Source organism: Astyanax mexicanus, chromosome 15, assembly GCF_023375975.1.
Source record: "Astyanax mexicanus isolate ESR-SI-001 chromosome 15, AstMex3_surface, whole genome shotgun sequence".
NCBI lineage: Eukaryota > Metazoa > Chordata > Actinopteri > Characiformes > Acestrorhamphidae > Astyanax > Astyanax mexicanus.
In genome coordinates this window covers 16,946,492-16,972,564 of record NC_064422.1, presented here as the reverse complement: position 1 = coordinate 16,972,564, position 26,073 = coordinate 16,946,492, and the positions used below count along the sequence as shown (strand labels likewise).

Sequence of the window (26,073 nt, the reverse complement as noted above, 5' to 3'; positions counted from 1 at the left end):
TTCTCGCTAAGTCTTGGCTGCTTTTGTCGTTAATATCAATTATCGCAGACTCGCCGCTCGGCAGCGCTCGGGTCGGGGCCGCGCTCCGGCTCTTTAATGGCTATTGGTGGTGAAGTCTTCGGCTGCGGGATGGCACCGGTAGACGCTGCAGTAAGATCAATAAGTGTTCATTTATCCAGTCGGGCACGTCGCCGCAGCGCCGCCACTTCATTATACATGCGCAGCGGCTTTCACTTTAATTGGCTGGAATCAAAGGAGTGAAGTGGATGGAGTGGCCGGATTTGCATATCTGTCAGTGAGTCGGGAGCACCAATTGGCCGCTTCGCATAATGAATTCCAAATTTGCAAGTCATACACCTGCAGGGTTGAAATGAATCAAGAGCTTTTGTCAAGTTTCCCGTCCCCCCCGAATTCTGCCATGTCCCCCCACCCCCCAGCGCCCGGCCTAAGATACAGAGAACCTGTTACACGCTGTGAACCTGCAAAAATAACACTATACTAGTACTGATATGATGATGTAAGAAGTGTTAATTACTTTATTACTTTTTGTATTTTGTATAAATCCTTACTTAGGCACTGACTGATTGTTATTAGTAGAAATAATAGTAGTAATATTAACATAGCACCTACCAGTAGTGTTACCACTACAACTACTACTTACAGTACTAAAACTTCTTCTACAAGTGTTAGTAATAATAGTTTTACCACCACTACTACTACTACTAATAGTGATTCTACTATTGTTACTGCTTAGACACATGTTATTGCACTGATAGTGCTACTAATACCACTACTATTTCTACTATTCTTATTGATGCTTGTGCTGCTGTGCTGTTGCTGCTACTACTTAATACTGGTACTACTACAGTTACTACTATGACTACTATTAATGCTAGTGCGGCTGTTGCTGCTACTACAAACAGTGATACTACTATGATATCTACTATGACTACACGTAGTTGCACTACTGTTGATACCATTACTACTACTACTTCTACTACTACTATTATTATTATTATTATTATTATTATTGCTGGTCTTGCGGTTGCTGCTACTACTAATGGTGATACTATTATGTTTACTACTACGACTACAAGTACTAGCACTACTAGTGCTACCATTACTACTACTATTATTATTAATGCTGATGCTGTTGCTACTACTAATAATAATAGTGATACTAATACTGTTAGCTACTATAAGCTACTACTAATAGTGATACTACTACACTTACTACTATGACTACTGGTAGTTGCACTATTATCATTGTTACTATTATCATTAATGCTGCTGCTGCTGTTGCCACTACTACTGATAGTAATACTACTATGGTTACTACTACAACTACAAGTTGATGCGCTACCATTACTACTACTACTACTACCACTACTACTACTACTCTTAAAAATGCTGGTGCTGCTGTTGATACTACTCATAAAAGTGATACTAATAAAATTACTACTACAACAGAGGTGTCCAAACTACGGGCCACGGGCCATTTGCGGCCCGTTTCCTATTTTGTAGCGTCCCGCGAGGTATTTTAGAAATATAATGAAAGTTGGCCCGCTGTTAAGCAGGTTTTCATAATGTGAGATTCAAAGTTTGAACGCTAGGTGTCAGAAACGGGCCAAAGAGTCTAAAAGTAGAGAGTGCACAATTCTAGCGCAGAAAAACGGGCCAAAGAGTCTAAAAGCGGAGAGGGTGCGGTTTCTAGCGCAGAAAAACGGGGCAAAAGAGTCTAAAAGCGGAGAGAGTGCGCATTTCTAGCCCAAAAAAAACGGCCAAAGAATCTAAAAGCGGAGAGGGTGCACATTTCTAGCGCAGAAAAACGGACCAAAGAGTCTAAAAGCGGAGAGAGTGCGCATTTCTAGTGCAGAAAAATGGACCAAAGAGTCTAAAAGCGGAGAGGGTGCGCATTTCTAGCGCAGAAAAACGGGGGAAAAGAGTCTAAAAGCGGAGAGGGTGCGCATTTCTAGCCCAAAAAAAACGGCCAAAGAGTCTAAAAGCGGAGAGGGTGCGCATTTCTAGCGCAGAAAAACGGGGCAAAAGAGTCTAAAAGCGGAGAGGGTGCGCATTTCTAGCGCAGAAAAACGGGGCAAAAGAGTCTAAAAGCGGAGAGGGTGCGCATATTTAGCCCAAAAAAAACGGCCAAAGAGTCTAAAAGCGGAGAGGGTGCGCATTTCTAGCGCAGAAAAACGGACCAAAGAGTCTAAAAGCGGAGAGAGTGCGCATTTCTAGTGCAGAAAAATGGACCAAAGAGTCTAAAAGCGGAGAGAGTGCGCATTTCTAGCGCAGAAAAACGGGCCAAAGAGTCTAAAAGTTGCCGTAATTAAGGAGTTTAATATTAAAAGACATCATGAAATGAAACATCAATTTGAAAAATCTTAGTTTACACAACACTGTCAAAGATAAAGATAGTAAGTCAAGTAGTTAAAATGATGTGTAAATGAAAGTAATCAGGAAAAAGTATTATTTAAATTGGTATATTTAATTATTTGTTTTATTATAGAGTCTGTGGCCCGTGACTTCAAATATATTTCTCCTTCTGGCCCCCAACAAAAAAAGTTTGGACACCCCTGTACTACAACTATAAGTAGTAGCACTACCAGTTACTACTACTACTCTTATAATACTGCTGCTGTTGCTACTACTAATAGTAGTACTAATAATAATGCTTCTGTGGTTACTTCTATAACTGGACATATTTGCACTAGTAGTGCTAACATTACTATTTAATACTACTAATACTGCTGCTGTTGGTACTACTAATAGTGCCACCAATCCTACTATTACTACTTATGCTGCTGCTGATGCTACTATTGCTACTACTATGACTAATAGTGGATACTGCCACAGTTACTACTACAATTACAAGTTTGTATTACTAGTGCTATCATTATAATAACTACTTCTACTACTTTTACAACTAATAGTGATACTGTTATTAATAATAAAATTATGAATATTTGTAATGTGTTTACTATTGCTACTACTGCTACAACAACTACTACTACTAACATGGCGACTACTACTTCTACTGGCACTACTACTACTAGTGCTAATACCAACTAATACTAACATTACAGCTATCGGTACTACTGGTGCTGATTACTAACACTACTCCTACTAGTACTGCTACTACTTTTAATTATTGCTGCTAATACTTATGCCACAACTAGTAATAGGCACAGTATTAACAACACTACTACTAGTGTGTTGTTAATAATAATAATAATAATAATATAGCTTAATGTTTTTGTCCTATAATTATTTATTTGTATATGTGCATACTCAAAGGGTGTCAGATGAAATACAGAATTATCATTTAGAATCTTTATTTTTGCAATATGTACACTGAGCTGCTTCTCCTCGACACACCTGCACTCTCACTGCGCTGCTCAATTATGAGGAAGCCGTTTAGTCAGGGCCGTTATCTCGGCCTGCTGCATCTCCGCATTACAGTTCTCCACTGCAGCAGCTGTAATTTACTGCTCTGCCATCTGCTGTGCCTCCTTCAAATTACACATAAACCGGTTAGTGGACACTTTGGCCCATTGTCTGTTGTTTTGATAATCACCCCTAATAATGCTCGGCATCAATATGGTCTTTAAACCTGATTTGGGGGTTAATGGAATCAGACGGAGGCAGTCGTTGTGTGCTGCGGGGCTAATGTCATTAGGAATGTTTGTGAAGAGCCAAATTAAATCAGCCATAAATTGTGCTCTCAAGTTTAGTCCGAAGAGCCTGGAGTCGTTCAGCCTGAGAAGTGGACTTCATCTTTAACCGCTCTCAGAACCGGCGCTGAGGAACGGGCTGGAACAGAGCGAGCTCAGCGTGAATGGATGGAGGAGATGCAGTTATTGCTGAGGCTGCTGTGGTGGCTCCTGTGGTTGGCGTAGTCGGCAGAAAGCAGAGCGGGTTAGTAGGGGCGCGAGAAAACATTGGTACCACTTTAAAATAAGACTACCCTTATAAAGGACTTATAAACTACATTATTAAGTATTACTGATTAGGTTGTAAATGCCTTAAAACCATTGATAAGCAGACATTCGTTGATAGTGCGCCTTATAATATGGTGCGCCGTATTATAGTATGTAAAATACTGTAATTTGCTCAGAAAAGTTGGTTATTCAAAAAAAAAAAGCCCCGAAATCGGGTCGGGTCAGGCCAAGATTTCCCACCACATTCCTTGGGCTAGCCCACTCTAAAAACAAATTCAAACTTACTGAACTGTAGGAGAAAAAAGAAAAACAAAATAAAATTTAACTATAATGAAAAATGTTATAAGCACATAGCTCTGGGCGCACGTGAACGCCTCCGCTTGTCCGCATTTGACTTGCAGCACTGTGTGTAGCTGTTCTTAAAAATCATTTTAATTAAATAATAGTTCTATGCTTTTATGTTACAGTGTTAATAACCATAATTCTGATCAGAATTCGCTCATTCAAACAGCCCAAATACAGCCAGTTTATGGGTCGGGCTCGGGCAGAACGTGCACAGGCTCGGGCTCACGGGTCGGATTTTTTGGGCCCGATCTAAGCTCTACCTGATATTGTGAGTAAATTTGTGTATGACTGTATGTCCAGGTATAGATTGGCACTCTGCCCTGCTTTATCTCCTAAGCGCCCGATACAGTCCTCTAGGTGGACTGTCTTGTCCAGTTAAGAGTACGCTGTATGCGATTGGTTGGTTGAGTATTGGCTGGGTGCTAAGTGTAAATGATTGTCTTTAGAATGTAATGGTAAGCGTCCTTGAGTGCCTAGAAAGGCAAGTGGGTGCTGTATAAGTGTCATTTTAAATAAGTAACTTCTCAACTTCCAATGGAAGTCCAAATCATTTTGGAACCTTTCCAAAATGAGCAGTTTAATAGGGGCGTAAGAAAACATTGGTACCACTTTAAAATAAGACTACCCCTATAAAGGGTTTATAAAGGGTTTATAAACTAGATTATTAAGTATTACTGATTAGGTTGTAAATGCCTTAAAACCATTGATAAGCAGACAAAGAAAACAGTGATCTGTTGTTTGCTTAGTCATTTAATTTAACTTCGTAAACATAATTTGATTTATAGTAATTATTTAAACTTACTTATAAACATAATGTGACAGGTTTAATGCTGATTGATAAAAAAACCCAAAGTAAAATCAATATCTAGAAAGATCTGAGGTTTGACAGTAGAAAAAGTAGAGTGTGGAATCACTGCTTTGCTTCTTTTTTTTTACTCACTGTTGCCATTTCTATCTATGTTGTTATTTATTTATTAATCTCCGTTATAAACCATTTATAAACCCTTTATAAATGTAGCCTTATTTTAAAGTGGTACCAAAATGTATTTTGATATTGTATCGTATCGTGTTATATTTTGTTTGACAGTGAAAATTTTCAAAAACACAGTATAAATTGATATTGATATCGATATTAATTTAGATATTAATTATTTATTAATTGTTTCCATATAAAGATGGATGTCAGACAGTGTTTTTTTAGTGCTGTGTTTAAACTCTGCCCATTAGAAAACTGTGTTGTACTCTGGCATTAGATTCCACTGCTTTGATTTAAAAAAATAAAAAATAAATTAAAAAAATATATATATATAGCTCTGGAAAAATAAATAAAAAAGAGACCACTTCAGTTTCTGAATCAGTTTCTCTGATTTTGCTATTTATAGGTATATGTTTGAGTAAAATGAACATTGCTGTTTTTTCTATAAACTACAGACAACATTTCTCCCAAATTCCAAATAATATTGTCATTTAGAGCATTTATTTGTAGAAAATGAGAAATGACTAAAATTACAAAAAAAGTTCAGAAATCAATATTAGGTGGAATAACCCTGGTTTCTAATCACAGTTTTCATGTATCTTGGCATGTTCTTCTCCACCAGTCTTACACACTGATTTTGGATAACTTTATGCTACTCACTCCTGGTGCAAAAATTCAAGCAGTTCTGTTTGGTTTGATGGCTTGTGATCATCCATCTTCCTCTTGATTATATTCTAGAGTTTTTCAACTTGGTAAAATCAAAGAAACTCATCATTTATTTAAGTGGTCTCTTATATTTTCCAGAGCTGTATACAGTATATATTTGTGTGTGTGTACGAATGTAAGTATGCAGTAATGTTCTACTGGATCTTTAGCTTTGATTTGATTTGGATTGCTTCACGTCTGCTACAGGACCTGTAAGGGTTTGGTGTCGGGAAAGTGTCGGGACAGTCAGAGAAGGCTCCCTCTGTCTGGATCTGTTGGAGACGTGACAGAACAAAGAGAGAATGAGTGTGAGTTTACACTCGCTCTGAGTTCACCTGAAACACGGCACCTGTAGCTTTAGGTAACAGGCCATACCTGGCCGAGGTCCCCGCAGAACCTGTAACTCAACAGGGATTGAGTCACATGGGTAACGGTGATCACATGCCCAAAAAAGGCAACATGAAAAGAGATGCAGCAAGGTGGTGTTAAACCTTATAGTTGTTTAGGACTATGTATTGTAAGTAGTTCACACTTAATTAGTATCAATACTACCATGTAATGGTGTAGGGGTGGGCGATATGGCCCTAAGATATTTCATGGTATTTTTGCGATAACGATACTTTTGGCGATATGACAAAACACTAAATTAAAAAAATATATTTCAAGAATACCCTACTGCAACAAAAAGAATGTTATTGTTGCATATGATACGGCACACACCTAACTAAGATATAAAAAAAATACTAGATTTTATGATCCCATTTTTTTAACAGAATGTCATGATACTAAAAATAATGCGCTCCAAATATCTCCATATATCCAGTATTAAAGTTAAATGAGTGATACTAGATAGATATAATTTGTATCTAATAGATATATAATGGGACACGAGAACAGTGTGGATTTTTCTTTTGCTAAAAACAGCAAAAAAAAATTAATACACTGATGTGATAATTAGGAGTGGGTGATATGGCACGATATTTCAGAATATAATATGGTTCACGATATATATTCAAAAATATTCAAATATTTTTGAATATATATATTTCAGAATATAATATGGTTCACGATATATATTCAAAAATGCTGCCGATATTATCTCATACGATATGATAATGCACAGCCCTATAATGGTGTAACTTGGACTTTTGCCCAAACTATTACTTCAATAAATTCATTTGTATTAATTGATTCACTGATTAATTAAGAGAAATGTGATTTAAGTCAAGTGGCTTGTGGATTGAAAACAGCTTCATGTGCCCACACAGCAACAAAAATTGTGCTGCATGTGGTTTAGCATTGTCTTTAAAAAAAAAAAAAAGCAAAGATTTTTTGGAAAAAATGTGTTCCTAAAATCTTTTGCTGTCTTTGCTGTCTGATGAAAAGCAAGTAGTATCGCTGTTTTGGTCTATTTTTGGTTTACTGCATCATTTAAACACACAGAAACTTTTCCTTACACTGTGTTAAAATTTCTTGATGAATGTACCAACAGAAACTCTTCCATTTAAAAGTTAAGAAGGTTTTTTCCTCATGTTTTTCATTGAACAGCAATGATATATGTTTTCTGCATTAATGTTGCTGTTATTGCTTATAACAGTCTGGATGGTCCTTTTCTCTACATATTTTGTTGAAGCAAACATAATCAATTTCTTCCAAAAATAGGTCTGGAATACTGATTACCGTACCCTTGATTTTCCCCCAAAAAAACAAAAGTGTTCCTTATAATCTGGTGTGCCTTATGTATGAATTTTACCAGTCAGGTTGTAAGGAGCAGCATCACCATTCTGCTGAAGTACAGCGTTATAAGGGAGTTGCAGTTTAGTTCTGGAAGCTGGAGCAGTATTAGTATTAGCTGCTTACTGTGCTAAGTGCTAGCTTATTGTACTGTAGCCTGCATGTTTATAGTGTTAAAACAAGGCTACGTCGAACAAAAACGCTAGCTGATAGCGCCATGGCTTACCAGAACACTCAGGGTTCCTCAGTGTAGCACTGTCAGAACGACATTTAATAGCGCTAAGGACTGCTGCTAACCATGCCTTATAATCTGGTGTTCCTTATGTATGAAAATAGACCAGAAAGTAGATGTTCATTTATAGTGAGCCTCATAATAAATGCACCTTATAGTCCCTTTGAACCCAATACACATTTCCACTGTGTGATGGTTTATCCAAGATGCCTCCAAACCCAGAGGAGCTGATGCTGTCTCCGGACATGATTGACTTTAAGCTTTTGTTTAGCACAGTAAAGTTTTAAATGACGTTTGTAAATGTGAACATGCTCCTTAAACGCTCAAAGCCTTCCATAGTTATTGTTTTTTACCATTCTGTAAATCCCAACTTTTTTTGGAAATGTATTGCTGGCCTAAACTGTAGAAATGGCTGTACAGTACCAATCTAAAGTTTGGACACACCTTCTCATTTAATGCTGTTTTCTTTTTATTTCTTTATTTAATGTTTTTTTGTACACTGCATATTAATATTAGAGACACAAACACAATTAATTCCATGTATGGAATTAAGTACCTAACAACAAAAAACAGTGTTTGTTCTCCACAATCCCCCGGATTTATAATGAGCTGGAGCTTCACAGCATGAAGGAAAAGCAGCAACTATTGTTCAGCACCTCCAGAAACTCCCTCCTTCAAGATGCTAAGAAAACTATACCAGATGACTCTCCCTCATGAAGACACTGAGATTAAAATACCAACAGTGTGCAGATTTGTCCTCAAAGATAAATGTGGTAAAGTATAAAACTGGTTTTGTTCTGGGTTTGTTTACAGAATAATTCTGCATATCTTCGCTGTCCAATGAAAAACAAGTCTCCAAATCTCCAAAACAGCAACTTTACAGGAGCGAGACAAAACCTTCTAAACTTTTAATGGAAGTCAATGTAAAAATAATTAATTTCAGATCATTTTTAAGTTTAAATTTCTATTGGTCAGTTCATCAAGAAATTTTGGCACAGTGTAAGACAGTCTGTTTGAATTATGTAGTACACTAAAAATTGACAAAAATGGATATACTTGTTTTTCATTAGACAGAGACGATATGTTCCCCTTATAGCTTTAATATAGTCTTTAATATTACATTACATTTACATTATATTACATCTAGCAGACGCTTTTGTCCAAAGCGACTTGCAATAGTGAAGTACAAAAGTAATAGAAGGTAAAAACATCTTTATATAGGGCCTAAAGGAGGTCAAAGTTTCTGCAATATTATATTTACAGTGTAAGAAAATCGTAAAAAGAAAGAAAACACATTTATACTTGGGTTTACAATCAAATTAAAGTCAAATGTAATGTAAGAAACATTTTTTTTATGTTTAACGTATTGTCCCAACTTCTCTTAATGTAGATTCACATATATAACCACTTAAAATAAGTAAGTACAAATAAAGATTTATATTAATTATTTTAATAATATTACTTCATTAAGGTTCTGATAAGAAATATTAGCCTAGCTTACAGTTTGCAGTGCTTTCATTGCCCTGATTATAAAGCTTAAACCGTGTGGTTTAATTGAGCAGTAATTGAGTTGCTGTTTGTTCGTTGGATCATCTGAACACACCTATCAGTGACCTGAGCACAGTCATAAACAGCGTGTCTCCCTGCGGGCGTGCGAAATCCAGTCAGACAGAGAGAAAGAGAGAGAGAGAGAAAGCATATCATCTCCTTATCAGACTGGATCTGACTGAATGACTAACAGCATCCCGGGTCTTTTGATGCAGCGATGCATCACGTTCGCCCAGGTGAGCGCGAGGTGAGAAACGAGGAGCAGGTGAAAGGGTTTATGAGCGGTGGGACTCTGGGGAAAGCAGGGGGGAGGCGGGGCTGTTGAAATGTGAAAGGTGATGTCATTGTACCTCTCCTGCCGGGACACTGGGAGTGAGAGGGTACGTCGGGCCGGGTGGTTAACTGAGCCCTCAGCCCTTTGTGTGACTCCTGTTCTGAGGCCCGAGGCGTAATGAACCGGGGAACACTGGGAGACAAGCCCTCTCCCCGAGGAGACACGACGACACCGTATCGTACAGCAGTTGAGAGGAGATGTCACCGATTAATGGAAACACTTGAGGCGAGAGTCAGAAGAAGACACTTGTACCTACTTACAGAGAAACTTCACGGAAAGACAAGTCGTATTACTCCTCGTATCGCATGACATGTAACAGTGTGAGGTTTCGGCATTGCCCAGGGGTTAATGTTAGGCCCCTGCATGTTTTGTTCTGTCAGCCTCGCTGGCTTATATTAAATGTTATTGAGGTTTTCTTTTAAAGCAGTAGTTTAATTGGATTCCCATTAGTTGGGAAAGAAGGTACAATAAATACAATAAACTACAGCGACTTATATCAGCAAATATGTAATTTTGTTTCCTTACAACCACAAACTTAAATGTGTTTTATTGAGATTATAAGTAATAGACCAACACAAAGTAGCACGTAACTAAGAAGTCACCTCAACTTAAGCCTGACAGAATTCTATCCTAACTCGACTGTAGCCTGACAGAATCTATCCAAACTCGACTGTACCCTGACAAAAATCTATCCTAACTCAACTGTAGCCTGACAGAATTCTATCCTAACTCAGTTCTTTCTGACAGAATTCTATTCTAACTCAACTCTTGCCTGACAGAATTCAACTCAACTCTTTCCTGACAGAATTCTATCCTAACTCAACTGTAGCCTGACAGAATCTATCCAAACTCGACTGTAGCCTGACAAAAATCTATCCAAACTCAACTGTAGCCTGACAGAATTCTATCCTAACTCAGTTCTTTCTGACAGAATTCTATTCTAACTCAACTCTTGCCTGACAGAATTCAACTCAACTCTTTCCTGACAGAATTCTATCCTAACTCAACTGTAGCCTGACAGAATCTATCCAAACTCGACTGTAGCCTGACAAAAATCTATCCTAACTCAACTGTAGCCTGACAGAATTCTATCCTAACTCAGTTTTTTCTGACAAAATTCTATCCTAACTCAACTCTTGCCTGACAGAATTCAACTCAACTCTTTCCTGACAAAAATCTATCCTAACTCAACTGTAGCCTGACAGAATTCTATCCTAACTCAGTTCTTTCTGACAGAATTCTATCCTAACTCAACTCTTCCCTGACAGAATTCAACTCAACTCAGCTCTTGCCTGACAGAATTCTACCCTAACTCAATTGTCACTTGACAGAATTATATCTTAACGTGACTGTAGCTTGACAAAATTATATTCTAACTCAACTGTAGCCTCACAGAATTCTATCCTAACTCAAATTTTGCCTCACATAATTCTATTCTATACTAACTCAACTCTTGCCTAACAGAATTGTATCCTAACTCTTTATAGGACATCAGTGCTGGATTACGCTCTTCTTCACTGCATGCTTGACACTCGATACCGCGACACAACTCAAGACACAACTCTGATTCCTCAGACTGGTGTGTTCTGCAGCTACGCTGGCGAGGCCTGGGGTTGCGTCTGTTATATTAGACGTAGCCATCTCTTTCAGCGATAAATTCCTGGCAACCGATGCCGTACATCAGACCACACACAAGTGTAGCTGAGCGTTCCTTGGCTGATCTGATGTCAAAGCAGAAATGCCTGATTTATTATCATTTTTTTGAATGGTTCGGGATCGTGTTAACGTTTTAGCCTGAAGATTCCTCACAGTTTTGTGGTTGATTGTTGCTTGTTGTTGTTTTTGTTTAGACGTATTAAGAAGACATTCTGGAAATCCCCGTCCCTCGCTTTCCACAAGCGGATACGTTGGTTCAGGACTATAAACCGAGCCGGGTCTGATACTGGAGGAGATATTACACATGTTCTTTCACAGCACAACAGAATAGCGCAGCCGTTATTAAAGCGTCTCGGGTTGCGGCGCGCTGGCATCGACGTGCTCCTCAAAGCTCGACTCAAGGTTCAAACACAGTTCTTCTCTCAAATGCCTGGCGTGCTTTACCAAGATGTACTTACCCTTCCATCAAGTTATCTCCACCTTGTGTAATTGATCATTTTGCACTGATTTAGGCCTTGGCAGGAGCTCTGCTGTCTGCCTCTGGGTTCCAGCAGATTCATAAGAAGTGACAAGAGCATCCCTTTGAAGATTTATAGAGGAGACTTTGAAAGGAAAGCTAGTTTACGCTGTAGATGTTACCCGGTGTTACCTGTCTGAGATGCGGGTCAACAGTTGTAGGTGCCAAACTGAGTTTCAGCACTAAAAAATTAAATACACTGAAAAAAATAATGAGTAAAATTTACTTTAAAAAAGTTTTGCCACTTTCTGCATTTGCTTTTTTTTCTAAGTAAATTTAATTTCAGATCAATTTAAGTAATTTCAACTCGGTTTCAAGACTTAAATGTTACACAGAGTAAATAAGTGAACTGAACTTCAGTCAATCCTTTCTTTTAGTAACCTTTACTTAATTTCTGCATACAATATTACCTAATTACAATAACTTCATTCATACAATATTACTCAAATAATTTATGATACATAATATATTATAATTCCTGTTAAAACACACATATTACACTGTCTCAACACATGGATGGCATGTAATATATTATTTTGAGTATACTAGGTAATATTAGGTATACTAGGTAATTAGGTAATATTGTATGCAGAAATTAAGTTAAGTTTACTAAAAGAAAGGATTGATTCATCAAAAATAAATTAAGTAAAGTTTACTGAAAGAAAGGATTGATTCAGCAAAGTTAAATTAAGTAAAGTTTACTGAAAGAAAGGATTGATTCAGCAAAAATAAATTAAGTAAAGTTTACTAAAAGAAAGGATGGATCATCAAAAATAAATTAAGTAAAGTTTACTAAAAAAAGGATTGATTCAGCTAAAATAAATAAAGTAAGATTTACTGAAGGAAAGGATTGATTCAGCAAAGGTAAATTAAGTAAAGTTTACTAAAAAAAAGGATTAACTGAAGTTCAATTAACTTATTTACTCTGTGTATCATTTAAGTCTTGACACCGAGTTGAAGTTACTTAAATAAATCTGAAATTTAATTGACTAGCAAATGCAGAAAGTTGCGAATTTTTAAAAAAGTAAATTTTACTCATCATTTTTTTCAGTGTGCACAAAATTTTACTACTTCGTTTGATTAGATTTTGTTCTCGCCCCAGTGTTCTTGTTAAGATTTTTGCTACATCAAATAAATTAATGGCACTGAACAACAGTTTAACAAACTCAAAAGTACAAAGTAAGAAACTGTGGAGTTCCTCCTGTGAGAAATCTTTAGGAAGGATAGGATAAGAATGATAGCGTGAACACAGTGAACCCGAGGGGCTTCTTCCTGCTGCTCGGGTATGGAAGTTCAGGCGGAAGCTGCCTGAGGTAATCTGATTATCTGATCTCTGATAAGTCTGATGTTTCAGTAATTTAGTCAGCACTCACACCTGCCTCCCAGGTCACATTCCTGAAAAGACGCAATAAATGAACCCCCACAATATGAGAGCATTTTATTAATACACTGTTCATGTCCTAAAAGACTGAAAGGTCAAATTATGGGTATAACCCAACTAACCCAACTCATCTGCGGGCCAACTGCCCAACACACTTCTGGTGAAACTTGTCTTTAGCTTGGCAGAATTCTGTACCAGTTTCAACCCAGCTGTAATCCTGTTTCAACCCAAAGGTTGTACACAGAACTCCATTCCTTCCCAAATAAAATCCTACAGAATTCTGTCAACTGAAGTCTGTCAAAACCCTGTCCTAACCTGACTATCAGTACCAGTGCTCTGCCCATGTGGCTCAAGAAATCATCATAATAATAGTAATCATAATAACAGCATAAAATAAAAGTATGTAAAGCATGTTAATATATAGCTCTGGGGAAAACAAATAAGAGACCACTTAAAAATGATGAGTTTCTTTGATTTTACCAAATTGAAGATGGATGATCACAAGCCATCAAACCAAGCTGAACTGCTTGAACCTATGCACCAGGAGTGAAATAAAGTTATCCAAAAGCAGTGTGCAAGACTGGTGGAGGAGAACATGATGCCAAGATGCATGAAAACTGATAACTGTGAAACTGAACTGGTCTCTTGATTTTTACAGAATTATTTTATTTGACAGAAAACAGGTTTTACACTGTAAAGCACTTGCCTTACTGATACTCTAAGCTGATTGGTTGGCGAGCTGATCCTGGAGATACAGGTAGAGCATGTTTAAAATAATCGGAGTTCAAAATGAAAAATAGTTATGTCTGTGGTACTGAAACATTTGATATAGCTCTGTGTTGAGGCCATAAATACATACGGTATTTCATTATAAGATGATCAGACATTTATAAACTCTGATTTTACTCACTTGCTTCATATGAACTTCTTTTCTCCTCTATAGAGGTTCTCTGGCATTGCATCTTCTGGCATTTTTTAGTGAGCAGCCAGGTGAGTCTGTGATTTCTCACAGCGAGAAATCGTGTAATTTGCGACCCTGTTTTGTTGATCACAACAATTGACGACTCAAGAAGTAGTGTAGAGTGAACCGGGCATTGGTAAACCTAAGTATAGAGCAGGATCTACAGACCCAGCTGCAACATCTGTAGGTAAATGTGCTGCAGGATGCCATAAGGAAGCTGTATACCTTCTTACCCAAATGTACAGTATCTCATATTGTATGCAGGCTAGAAGCTCCAACAGGGTACTACAGGAGCATCATTTTAATTGCACTGGTTTCCCCTCGATAAAGTCAATTATTGGGGTAACCAATACTAGTATCATCGTCACATTCCAATTAGGAACATCTTGCTGTGTTATATTTCTATATTAGTGAGTGTCAGTGTTTTTTGATTATACTGGATCTAGAATAAAATGAGATGGTGTTAGGATGCTTTGCAAACCACACCAACACTGTGTTATTCAGTGGAGTCATGTGGTACCAGGTTGCCAAACGTTCCATGCAGTTATCTACCAGTATTTCATTGTTTTTTTTTTTCGTTCTCTATTGTTCTTCTACAAACAGAGCAGACAAATTGTTCCTGTGTTTATTAGACAGGCTGATAATTCAGACAGGAGGACTTTCCCCTTCACCCACACCATCGCTCTTCACATCTAACCCAGGAATGGGAGCTATTTAGTGGCATAACTGAGACATGACTGAGGTTTCTCTTCATAAACTGCTGCATAGCACACTTCCACTGATCTTCATAACTGCGATATGATCTTGAATGGCTGCTTTATTTGCCGGGCCTGTCATCCCGAGCGGTTCTGTTCAGGTAATGAGGGTAAACCCCCTCTCCAGCATCCAGGTTCGCATTCATAAATCTCATAAAAACGCTTTGAACTCCTCGTCACAAGTCTTGGGACGGGACGCGGCCCCGATTTCCTGAGGTTTCGGTTGATTGCAGACAAATAAGTGTTGTGTCAGTCATACTCTTAGTCGTCCCCCATCCACACGTCCACCTCCCCCCCCCAACAGCCTCCAGTGACGGGCTGTCTGCCGTCTGTGGGCTGGGTGATATGATACTGGAGGCGGGCGGTATTGTTTTGAGGATGCCAGAATTAATAAAGATTTGTTCATTCCGAGGTGTCGGATACAGCTGTAAGACGAGATTTAAACAGACTGAAGAATCAGCATCTAAACCACAATTACCACCACCTCCCCTTTCTGTTGACATGAAGGAGTATTAAGTACAACCTCAAATTGGAAAAGGTTGGGACAGTATGGAAAATATAAAGTTAATAAAATTTTAAAAAGCAGTGTTTCTTGTATTACTTTAACCTTTATTTGATTGCAGTTGACAGTTGCATGAACCCAGTTGGACTAGGGCACTCTGTGATAGTCTCAGAGTTCTGTTTAAAGTGCAGAGAGCATCATGAAGACCAAGCAACACACCCAAGCAGGTCTGAGACACTCAAAGGTATCCATAAAAAGTCTTGCTTAAAGTTTGCCACAAGCCACCTGGGAAACACACCAAACATGTGGAAGAAGGTGCTCTGGTCAGATGAAACCAAAATCGAACTTTTTGGCCACAATGCAAAATTTGGTGTTATGTTTAGCGTAAAAGCAACACAGCTCATCACCCTGAACACAACATCCCAACATGGTGGTGGCAGCATCATGGTTTGGGCCTGCTTCTCTTCAGCAGGGACATGGTTAGAGGAAGATGGTAAAATTGATGGGAAGATGGATGGAGCCGAATACAGGACCATTCTGGAAGAAAACCTGTTGGAGTCTGCAAAAGATCTGAGAATTGGAACGGAGATTAACATAAAGCAAAATCTACATTGGGATGGTTTACAAATAAACGTATCCAGGTGTTAGAATGGCTAAGTCAAAGTCCAGACCTGAATCCAATCGAGAATCTGTGGAAAGAGCTGAAAACTGCTGTTCACAAACCGACGCTCTCCATCCAACCTCACTGAGCTCCAGCTGTTTTACAAGGTGGGCAAAATTTCAGTCTCTCGATGTGCAAATCTGATAGAGAGAGACATACCCCAAGCGACTTGCAGTTGTAATCACAGCAAAAGATGGCTTTTGCAAGGCACTGTAATTGTCAATAGGATTTCGGCTCTTGCTCATGAACGCAGCGAGACAGACAACAGTAAGAAACATTTTAAAATAAACACATTTTTACACTAATAACAGTCTTTGCAGTGTCATATGTTACTTTGCAACATGTCTAATGTCCTGCTTAGTGCAGTTCAGCCACTGACCTAGTCTTAGAGTCTCTGTAAAAAGCAAAATCCACCGGAGATCCTATGTAAACCTAGTTACTTACAAACAGAGGTGGGTAGTCCAGGTCCAGAAAGTAAAAATCCACCCCACCCTGTGCAGCATCATATACAACTCAGAGAGACCTATAGTATTTCATAAAGAACAAGAAAAAGTGGATTTTAGTGGAAGGAGACCTTTTAAAGGCAGCACATGTTGCTATAAGGTTTCAATGTAGATTTCTGCAAATAACTGGAATACAGCAATACATGTAATTGGACATAAGCCCAAATAAACACTGCCATTTCTAAAAAAAAAAAAATCAAGAATTCAAAGGGCTACAATTGTTACCCCACTTCAAACTGCATTACCCTCTAAGTGAAGATTGAGTATATTAGGGGGGATTTATTTTATTTTTAAGATTTGTTTTTATCTGATTATGTTCATAATGTATAATGTGGGTCATAAAGACAGTAGAAAGACCCTTCTGAAGAAAAAAGGTAAAAAAAAAAAAAAAAAAAAAAAGAAAGAAACAAGTATCACAAGCATGTGTAGAGTTGTTTGATGTTGCGGCAATAAAGGCCCCCAGTGGTCGTTTACAGTGACCTGGACGCCGGACGCTGAACTCAGACCGCCGCCACCATTAGCGAAACACCCTCGTCAATTTGCTCGGCTCTCTCGTGCAGCAGAAAAAAAAATCATAATTGAGAAATCGTCTCCGGCGAACAAAAGGAGATGGAGCCGTGTGGAGGAGGAGGGGCTTCCTGCGTTAATCCCTGTGTGATGCTGAAGTGCCTCAGATTATTCCTTTGAAATGGAACAGTGTTCAATTACGAGCCCACGCAAATCTCATTAACGCTCCCATTGTCCGGCAGGAGGACCGCAGAGCTCAGAGCTCGGGTTTAGTTAATCTGAACACAGAGGAAGAAGATCTGAATTTAATCTGCACTCGTCTGCTTTTCTAAAGGCCTGAAGATGGACGCTTTGATGGTGAAGAGGGCGTCCCGCACGCCGACATTATTGCTCTATTAGACGCCCATCAGCGGCCTGAACACACCTGCTGAGATCAGTCTCAGCCTTCAGTATTCAAAATGTTAATAAACCGCCTCCTGAGAGACGCGTCAGACTCAGAGATCATCAGATCTGAGGAGCATCGAGGGTGAGGTGTTTGTGATAAATGTGTGCAAGTAGCTTTGATAAGACTTTATTCAGGTAGGATCTGTTTTTTTGTTCGGTGGATACTAGCGATTTAAATAATATACCGTCATATGAAAAAGTTTGGGCACCCCTTTTAATCTTAATCATTTTTAGTTCTAAATATTTGGGTGTTTCTGACAGCCATTTCAGTTTGATATATCTGATAACTGATGGACACAGTAATATTTCAGGATTGAAATGAGGTTTATTGTACTAACAGAAAATGTGCAATATGCATTAAACCAAAATTTGACTGAGGCACGTCTTCTTGATAGAAGAGGAGAAATACACGGCAAAAGTTACGGTTAACTTGGAAATGGTTACATACCTAAAGACATAAAGTGCTTTTCCTGACAGTGGTGCTGAAATTTCAGCACAACACCACCATGTTTGTTTACAGGAACGCTGCATCACTGACATCATCTTGTTCCATGCTTGGGCACAGATCGCGCTCACGCTGCATGTGTACCATGACTGAGTCCAAGTAAACCGTGACCACAATGTTAATTTTACTCAAACATATACCTATAAATAGCTTAATCAGAGAAACTGGTCATTTTTAAGTGGTCTCTTATTTTTTGTTTGCAGAGCTGTATATTTACCTAATTTGGACAGAAATGTGGATCTGGTGATGCCCTGTTACTTTTGGGCATGGTGGGCTCACCTCAGTAAATCAGTAAATCAAAAGTTTTCTGCCCCTCTGTAACACTAGTACACTGGACCAGTCCACTGTCCAGTAAAGTGTCCACTCTGTGTGTGACTACAGGTGGCCTTTTGTTTCATATTGATTACTGACCGTCAGAGCTGAGGCCCTCCTGGTCAACCTGTGGACAACAGCTTGGGCTGCAGAAGGTCAAAAGTGAAGGCCACGGGTGCCCAGAAAGGTCTGGACAGATATCACAAGGTCTCAGTCAGGGTCGTGACCTCTCTGGCCTCCAGAGGTCACCAGCAGCGACCAGTCCAGACGCTGTTTTCTAAGCCTGAAACCTCACAAGCAACAGTTGTAGTGAATCGTAGAGGAATCTGTTGAGGAATAATTTGGATACAATCTAAATTTGCCAGTTCTTAGATCAGTTTAAGTGTGGACAGAATGTTCCAGAAAGTTCCACTTTTGTCACATCAGTCCAAAAAATATTTACCCAAAGTCCTGGAGATCATCAAGATGTGTTTGTCGGTAAAGGTGAAATGGGCCATTGTGTTTCTTTGTTTTTTTTTTGTTCAGCAGTGATTTTTGATATGGAACTCTTTCATGGATACAAGTCTCTTTCTTATTATTGAATCATTAACACTGAATTTAACTGAAGCAAGTGAGATTTGCAGTTCTTTAAATGTTGTTCTGGGTTCTTTTGTGACCTCCTGGATGAGTTGTCCGTGCCCTTTTGGAGTCATTTTGGTCGGCCAGCCTCCTCTGGAAATGTTTAACCTTTTGCAGACTGACAGATGATTAATTACTTTGTTTTCCTATCCGTTTTTGAATTTCTTCAGATCAAGGTATAACCTGTTACTTGTAGCTGCTTCATGTTGTTAGACAGGTTCTTTTTAATTGATTTCTTAATTCTACAGGTGTGATATTAAAGTTTGTTCAAAGATCTAAAAAATGTAAGTATGTAAGCAAATACTTTTTCATGCCACTGTATTACACTGTTATTACAGTAAATGTAAGAGGTGTTTCAGACTAAGACCATATAAGTAACCATGGTTCATTTTCATTGTGAAAATTTTTAAAGGACTTGAGACAGTTGAGTCAGGCCATTGTCACCCATTAAACAATAGAAGAAGAAAAAGATTTGTTGTTTTGTGCCGAAATCCATCTCCTTACATCATGCACCAGCATGGGTACAACATATCGCACTGGTGATTCTGTAACTACTGTAACTGTAGATTAAAAAGGAATCTGATGAGAATCTACTACACATATCCTGCTAGAGGACGTGCCTGCACTCGAAGTGTTACGGATTCTGGCAGGGAGGCACAATTCAGTACAACACCCCTAAAAAAAAGGCCAAAACACAAAATCGACAACACACTGAAAAACACACCTTTTTCTAAACACTTTTTTTTTTTTATTAAATCAGAACAGTGGAATATGAACGCCGAGTAGAGCACTTGTATATAGTGAGCGGGGCTTCAACACTTAATGACGCATAATAAACCACTGTCTGTCACTACGATTTACATGTAAGCAAGTTTGAAAGAAACAACACAGTGTTTTAGAAAATTATTACAGTGTTGCAAAACAAAATATATATCACAATACTTTGATACATCAGTATATTCCTACACCCCTACAGAATGCTGTTCAAAGATACAAGATTTTTACATGACAGGCCCAATACTTGCGCATGTGGTGTACCTCTGACACTGTATGACTCGCTGTTTGGCGTCTGTTATTTAGAAATGTGTAAAGAATTGTGTCATTTAACTAAAAACATCTACAGTTGTGGTCAAAAGTTTACATACACTTGTAAAAAAACATAATGTTATGGCTGTCTTGAGTTTTCAATAAGTTCTACAACTCTTATTTTTCTGTGATAGAGTGATCGGAACACATACATGTTTGTCACAAAAAACAGTCATAAAATTTGGTTCTTTCATAAATTTATTATGGGTCTGCTGAAAATGTCACCAAATCTGCTGGGTCAAAAATATACATACAGCAACATTAGTATTTGGTTACATGTCCCTTGGCTATTTTCACGGCAACTAGGCGCTTTTGGTAGCCATCCACAAGCTCCTGGCAAGCTTCAGGTCGAATGTTTGACCACTCTTCTTGACAGAATTGGTGCAGTTCAGCTAAATGTGATGGTTTTCTTGCATGAACCCGTTTCTTTAGCACTGTCCACATGTTCTCAATGGGGTTTAAGTCAGGACTTTGGGAAGGCCATTCTAAAACCTTAATTCTAGCCTGGTTTAGCCATTCCTTTACCACTTTTGATGTGTGTTTTGGGTCATTGTCTTGTTGGAACACCCAACTGCGCCCAAGACCCAACCTTCGGGCTGATGGTTTTAAGTTTTCCTGCAGAATTTGGAGGTAATCCTCCTTCTTCATTATCCCATTTACTTTCTGCAAAGAACCAGTTCCACTGGCAGCAAAACATCCCCAGAGCATAATACTACCACCACCATGCTTGACAGTAGGCATGGTGTTCCTGGGATTAAAGGCCTCACCTTTTCTCCTCCAAACATATTGCTGGGTGTTGTGGCCAAACAGCTCAATTTTTGTTTCGTCTGACCAGAGAACTTTCCTCCAGAAGGTTTTATCTTTGTCCATGTGATCAGCAGCAAACTTCAGCCGAGTCTTAAGGTGCCTTTTCTGGAGCAAGGGCTTCTTTCTTGCACGGCAGCCTCTCAGTCCATGGCGATGTAAAACACGCTTGACTGTGGAGACTGACACCTGTGTTCCATCAGCTTCCAAATCCTTGCAGACCTGCTTCTTGGTGATTCTTGGTTGACTCTTGACCATCCTGACCAATCTCCTCTCGGCAGCATGTGATAGCTTGCGTTTTCTTCCTGATCGTGGCAGTGACACAACTGTTCCATGCACTTTATACTTGCGTATAATTGTCTGCACAGTTGCTCTTGGGACCTGTAGCTGCTTTGAAATGGCTCCAAGTGACTTCCCTGACTTGTTCAAGTCAATAATTCGCTTTTTCAGATCCACACTGAGTTCCTTTGACTTTCCCATTGTAGCTTTTGTAGCTGAGTCTAATCACTGGGTCAAATGAGCCCTATTTAAATGGGCTCATGAGAAGTCAACAGCTGTAGTCAATCAGAATCACTTACAAGAAGTGAAGAGGCCATGACATGAAGCTAATTTGATTGACACAACTCGCTACATCACCAAAATTGACAAATTTTGTTGCTGTATGTATATTTTTGACCCAGCAGATTTGGTGACATTTTCAGCAGACCCATAATAAATTTATGAAAGAACCAAATTTTATGACTGTTTTTTGTGACAAACATGTATGTGTTCCGATCACTCTATCACAGAAAAATAAGAGTTGTAGAACTTATTGAAAACTCAAGACAGCCATAACATTATGTTTTTTTACAAGTGTATGTAAACTTTTGACCACAACTGTAAATAAAAAATTGTTCTAAAGGTTTTGGTGTTTGTTGTGTTTCATATATTATAGGTGACAGTGAGGATGTATAAGCGAGGAGCGCAGGGCTGGCTTGGAAAACCTCTGACCGGGATGTCCACCATCCCGTCCAACACTCACATTGTGTTCCGCATCAGTGGAGAAGAACGAGACGCCAAGATACCAGCCAGCACCATCCACACCATCACTCTCAGTATCTAGACAGCATAGCAGACCTCTGTAGAATTGTAGTGAGTGTGTGATTCTATGTGTGAGTTTCTATAAGCTAACTTTATTTAGACAGTGAGTTTCCTACTGGTCAAACAGTCTTCTTTCACTGATTAACAGATTCTCCAGTAATACTACAGGGGTTGTACAATGAAACTGATGAAACACCTGGTTTTAGACCACAATAATTTATTGTCCCGACAGACAGTTCTGGTGGAAACAGGAGAGTTGTGGTGCACACTGAATTCTGCCTTTATTTGAGCAGCCGTGGTTTTATGTTTTTTTGGGATACAATCTGGGTTAGCACCCGAACATCCCTTTCAGACAACTTCCTCTTACAGCGTCCACAGTTAATCCTGTTGGATGTGGTTCGTCCTTCTTGGTGGTATGCTGACATTACCCTGGATACCGTGGCTCTTGATACATCACAAAGACTTGCTGTCTTGGTCACAGATGCACCAGCAAGACGTGCACCAACAATTTGTCCTCTTTTGAACTCTGATATGTCACCCATAATCTTGTGTGCATTGCAATGTTTTGAGCAGAACTGTGCTCTTACCCTGCTAATTGAACCTTCACACACTGCTCTTACTGGTGCAATGTGCAATTAATAATTAAATATTGGCCACCAGGCTGCTCCAATTTAGCCATGAAACCTCCCACACTAAAATGACAGGTGTTTCAGTTTCATTGTCCAACCCTTGTATGTTCATTGTAACTGGGAGCTCAAAGAGTTGTTGCATGGAAGCTCTCTCGTTCAGCGGTATTGAACCTCGCGAGGCAGCGCGATTAGGAGGCCCTTTGGAGTCAGCATACGTCATCACATCTAGCACGTTGTGCTTGTGGGCTCTGTTTACAAATTGAAGTTAACTATTTACCTCAGGGTAAATCTCAAAGCAGCAGCAGCAGCTATTTTTCTTTTCTTTACGCTTCTGCAGCAATGTATCCAATGTATCCATCCAAATTTAACAGATAAACCTAAATATTTATGATTAACCTTAATTTATACACGTTCCCTCACTTCATTCTCAGAGTAAGGTCATTTGTATTCATTTGGCTTTTATTTATTTCTGATTAGATACTTTGTAGAAATGCATGAGTAATGTAACCACAATATAATAAATGGTTAGACATCAAAGCTAAATCATCAAACTAAGCTACGTTTCACACACTAGTACATTCATACACAGTCAGCTAATCTATTATGGCATTTTAGTTGCATAAAAGTGTAATGGGATGGAGTGCTACAGACTAGTAGCTCTCCAGCCCAGAGGGTTGTTGAACCCAATTGCAGAACAGTCGATCTCAAAGCAAATAAACCCAGGAAGAATTGAAAAAAAAATAATAAATAAACACACCACTCCACACGTGGGCTCGAACCTGGATTGTCAGGGTCTCGTCCCAATACACTATCGCTCCCCCGGCTAGTGAATTGGTACGCGTCCAGGAAAAAATGCCCTTATAAGGAGATTGGGAGTCTGAGAACGGAGCGGAAAAACAAGAATGCAAAAAAAAATGTTCACCAGAGAAGCATTTTATTTATTTATTTATTTATTTCATTATCGATCAATATAGTTCAAACAACCTCACGTGCCACCTATTGCTGACCCCTGCCCTAAGGTGACATTATGTAAAAAAAAAAAAGTAATGCGTGGTCATGCCTTATTACGGTGTGGGAATGATATCCTAAGGCATGGGAATGAGATAATTAAGACGTAGGAATGAGATCCTAATGTGCGAGAATGAGATAATAAAGGCGTGGGAACTAGATCGTTAAGGCATGGAAACAAGATCCTAATGCGCGGGAATGAGATAATTAAGGTGTGGGAATGAGATCATTAAGGCGTGGCCAAGGTGTTGGAACAAGTTAGTTAAATCTAGCTGGAGAATAATAAACACTCTCTGCAATTTTACAGCCTGAGAGATCAGTGTCATATTATAAAATTTAATTAATATCCTTAATATTTTTGTGTATTTTACAGCTGTAGCTTTGCTTATTTTTTTTACCATGTAACAATATGTACTGGGTGTGATGACTATTATACTACTAATAATAATTGATGATGACTATGATGATATTCCACATACCTCCTACCGTGAGTGCCTTTTTTTTTTCAGCATGCCAGCGGAGTTTACATTGGAGCACATTGAGCAGCTATGCATGTTGGGAATTTATGCTGGTGGTAATTACACACTCAGCCGAACAGCGGCGGCCGCTCATCTTGACACGTTTCCAACAGCTAATCCATCTCTGACCTCCTGCATTGTTATTGCGCCGAGACGCCCCGGAGCAACGGCTGGAGCACAAGCCACGTAAACTCCACCCGACTGCACTCCCGACACCACCCAGCACCCAGCGGCTCAGCACTGCGCCGCTCTCTACAGTATTATGGAGATGAGGCCGTTCAGCTAATTAGCGCGGTTAATTTCCTGCTGTTTGGGTGGTGAGTGCAGTGTGGCCTGCACTTTAAAGCAGATAATTAATTAGCGATTGTGATGGTGAACTCGGAGACGGCAGCACTGCTTCTTCTTTCAGCAGATTTCCCACCAGTCCCAGTAGCTTGCAAAAGTATTCATACCTTTTGAACTTTTTTTTCAGTCCAGCAGTGAAACTGACGTGTTTAAAAACTCCAGCAGCACTGCTGTAGCAGCACAACACAAACTTATACGCCACAACTCAATGAGAGAAATTACTCAGTTTATTCTTAATATTAATGTTTAGAATCAATACAGGGTGTACTATTACTCTACGGATCCTGCAGATCAGTGCAGTTATGGTGGTTATCTGGCGGCACCCCATTCACAGCTCCAGTCTGCTCTCCAGCCTGTCTCCATCTCTCTTAAACTCAGCGCTAACAGCTAACAGGCCGATTAGCGTGCATGGTATTGGCAGTAATGTGGTTGGTATAGACGCAGCGCGGTGCCGTGAGCGGGTTAGGGGTGGGGCGAGGCTCCTGACCCACTGATGGGATCTGTGTGAGTGGCGGCTCTGCAGCTGAAACTGCATTATACTGCACTCACACACGGCTGCTTATGAATCTGCCCTGCAGGATTGATTCATGCCAGCGTCCGCCGGCCGGGTGGGCAGTGAGGGGTAATGCATGGCATGGTGGGGGGTCAGGGGCTGTACTTGGCTTGTTTTTTTTTTGTTTTTTTTTATACTCTGTATGTTTCTCTTTTTTTGTTTTTCTTATATATGGTAGTGAGCTTTATATTAATATAGATTAAGGTTAAGAAAATTAAAAAAGAAATAACGCAGAATTATTTTACTACCCAGAATTATAACTTTAGTATATACAGTGAACACAGTTCATCATTAGGATTCACTCTAGTTAAACTGAATCACCTCAGCATATGTATTCAGGTATGAACTTTTAAATATTATTGTTATGCAATTACACTGTATTGTTATTGGAAATGTAATTTATATATAATTCAGGTTTGTGTGTGTGTGTGTTTTGTGGTATTTCTCAGTAAACTAAGAAATGACAGTCTGTGATTATGAATTTCATGCATATTTAAAGCATCATGTTGCTGAGATGTATGTATGTATGTATGTATGGATGGATGGATGGATGGGTAGAAAGATTTATGGATGTACAGATAATGGATAATGGATAAATGTATGGACCGACAGAATTGTATCTATCAGACAAACAGTTACTGTAGCTAAATAAATGGGTGGATGGATGGATGGATGGATGGAAGGAAGGATAGATAGATTGGCAGAAAGGTTTATAGATGTAAAGACAGAAATTATTATGTTGAGATGAGATAAATGGAAGGACAGATGAACTGGTAGATCCATCCATCTATCTATTGTACAGACAGAAACTGTAGCTAGATAGATGGAGGGACAGATGGATGGATTGAAGGATGGATTGATGAGAGGATGGAGAGACTGAAGGACAGATGGATGGGCAGAAAGATTTATGTAT

At 39.0% G+C, this 26,073-nt stretch overlaps 1 protein-coding gene across 1 annotated transcript in view; it reads left to right on the top strand.

Annotated features, from left to right (window-relative positions):
• The window catches only part of si:zfos-911d5.4 (uncharacterized), a 50,177-nt gene extending 24,556 nt beyond the window's left edge, over positions 1 to 25,621 (top strand). Inside the window, exon 7 of the mRNA XM_022666063.2 lies at positions 21,962 to 25,621. Within this exon, the coding sequence (XP_022521784.2) occupies positions 21,962 to 22,129 (168 nt within the window). The 3' untranslated portion in view covers positions 22,130 to 25,621. The remainder of the gene's footprint in view (positions 1 to 21,961) is intronic.
• The last annotated feature ends 452 nt before the right edge of the window (positions 25,622 to 26,073 follow it).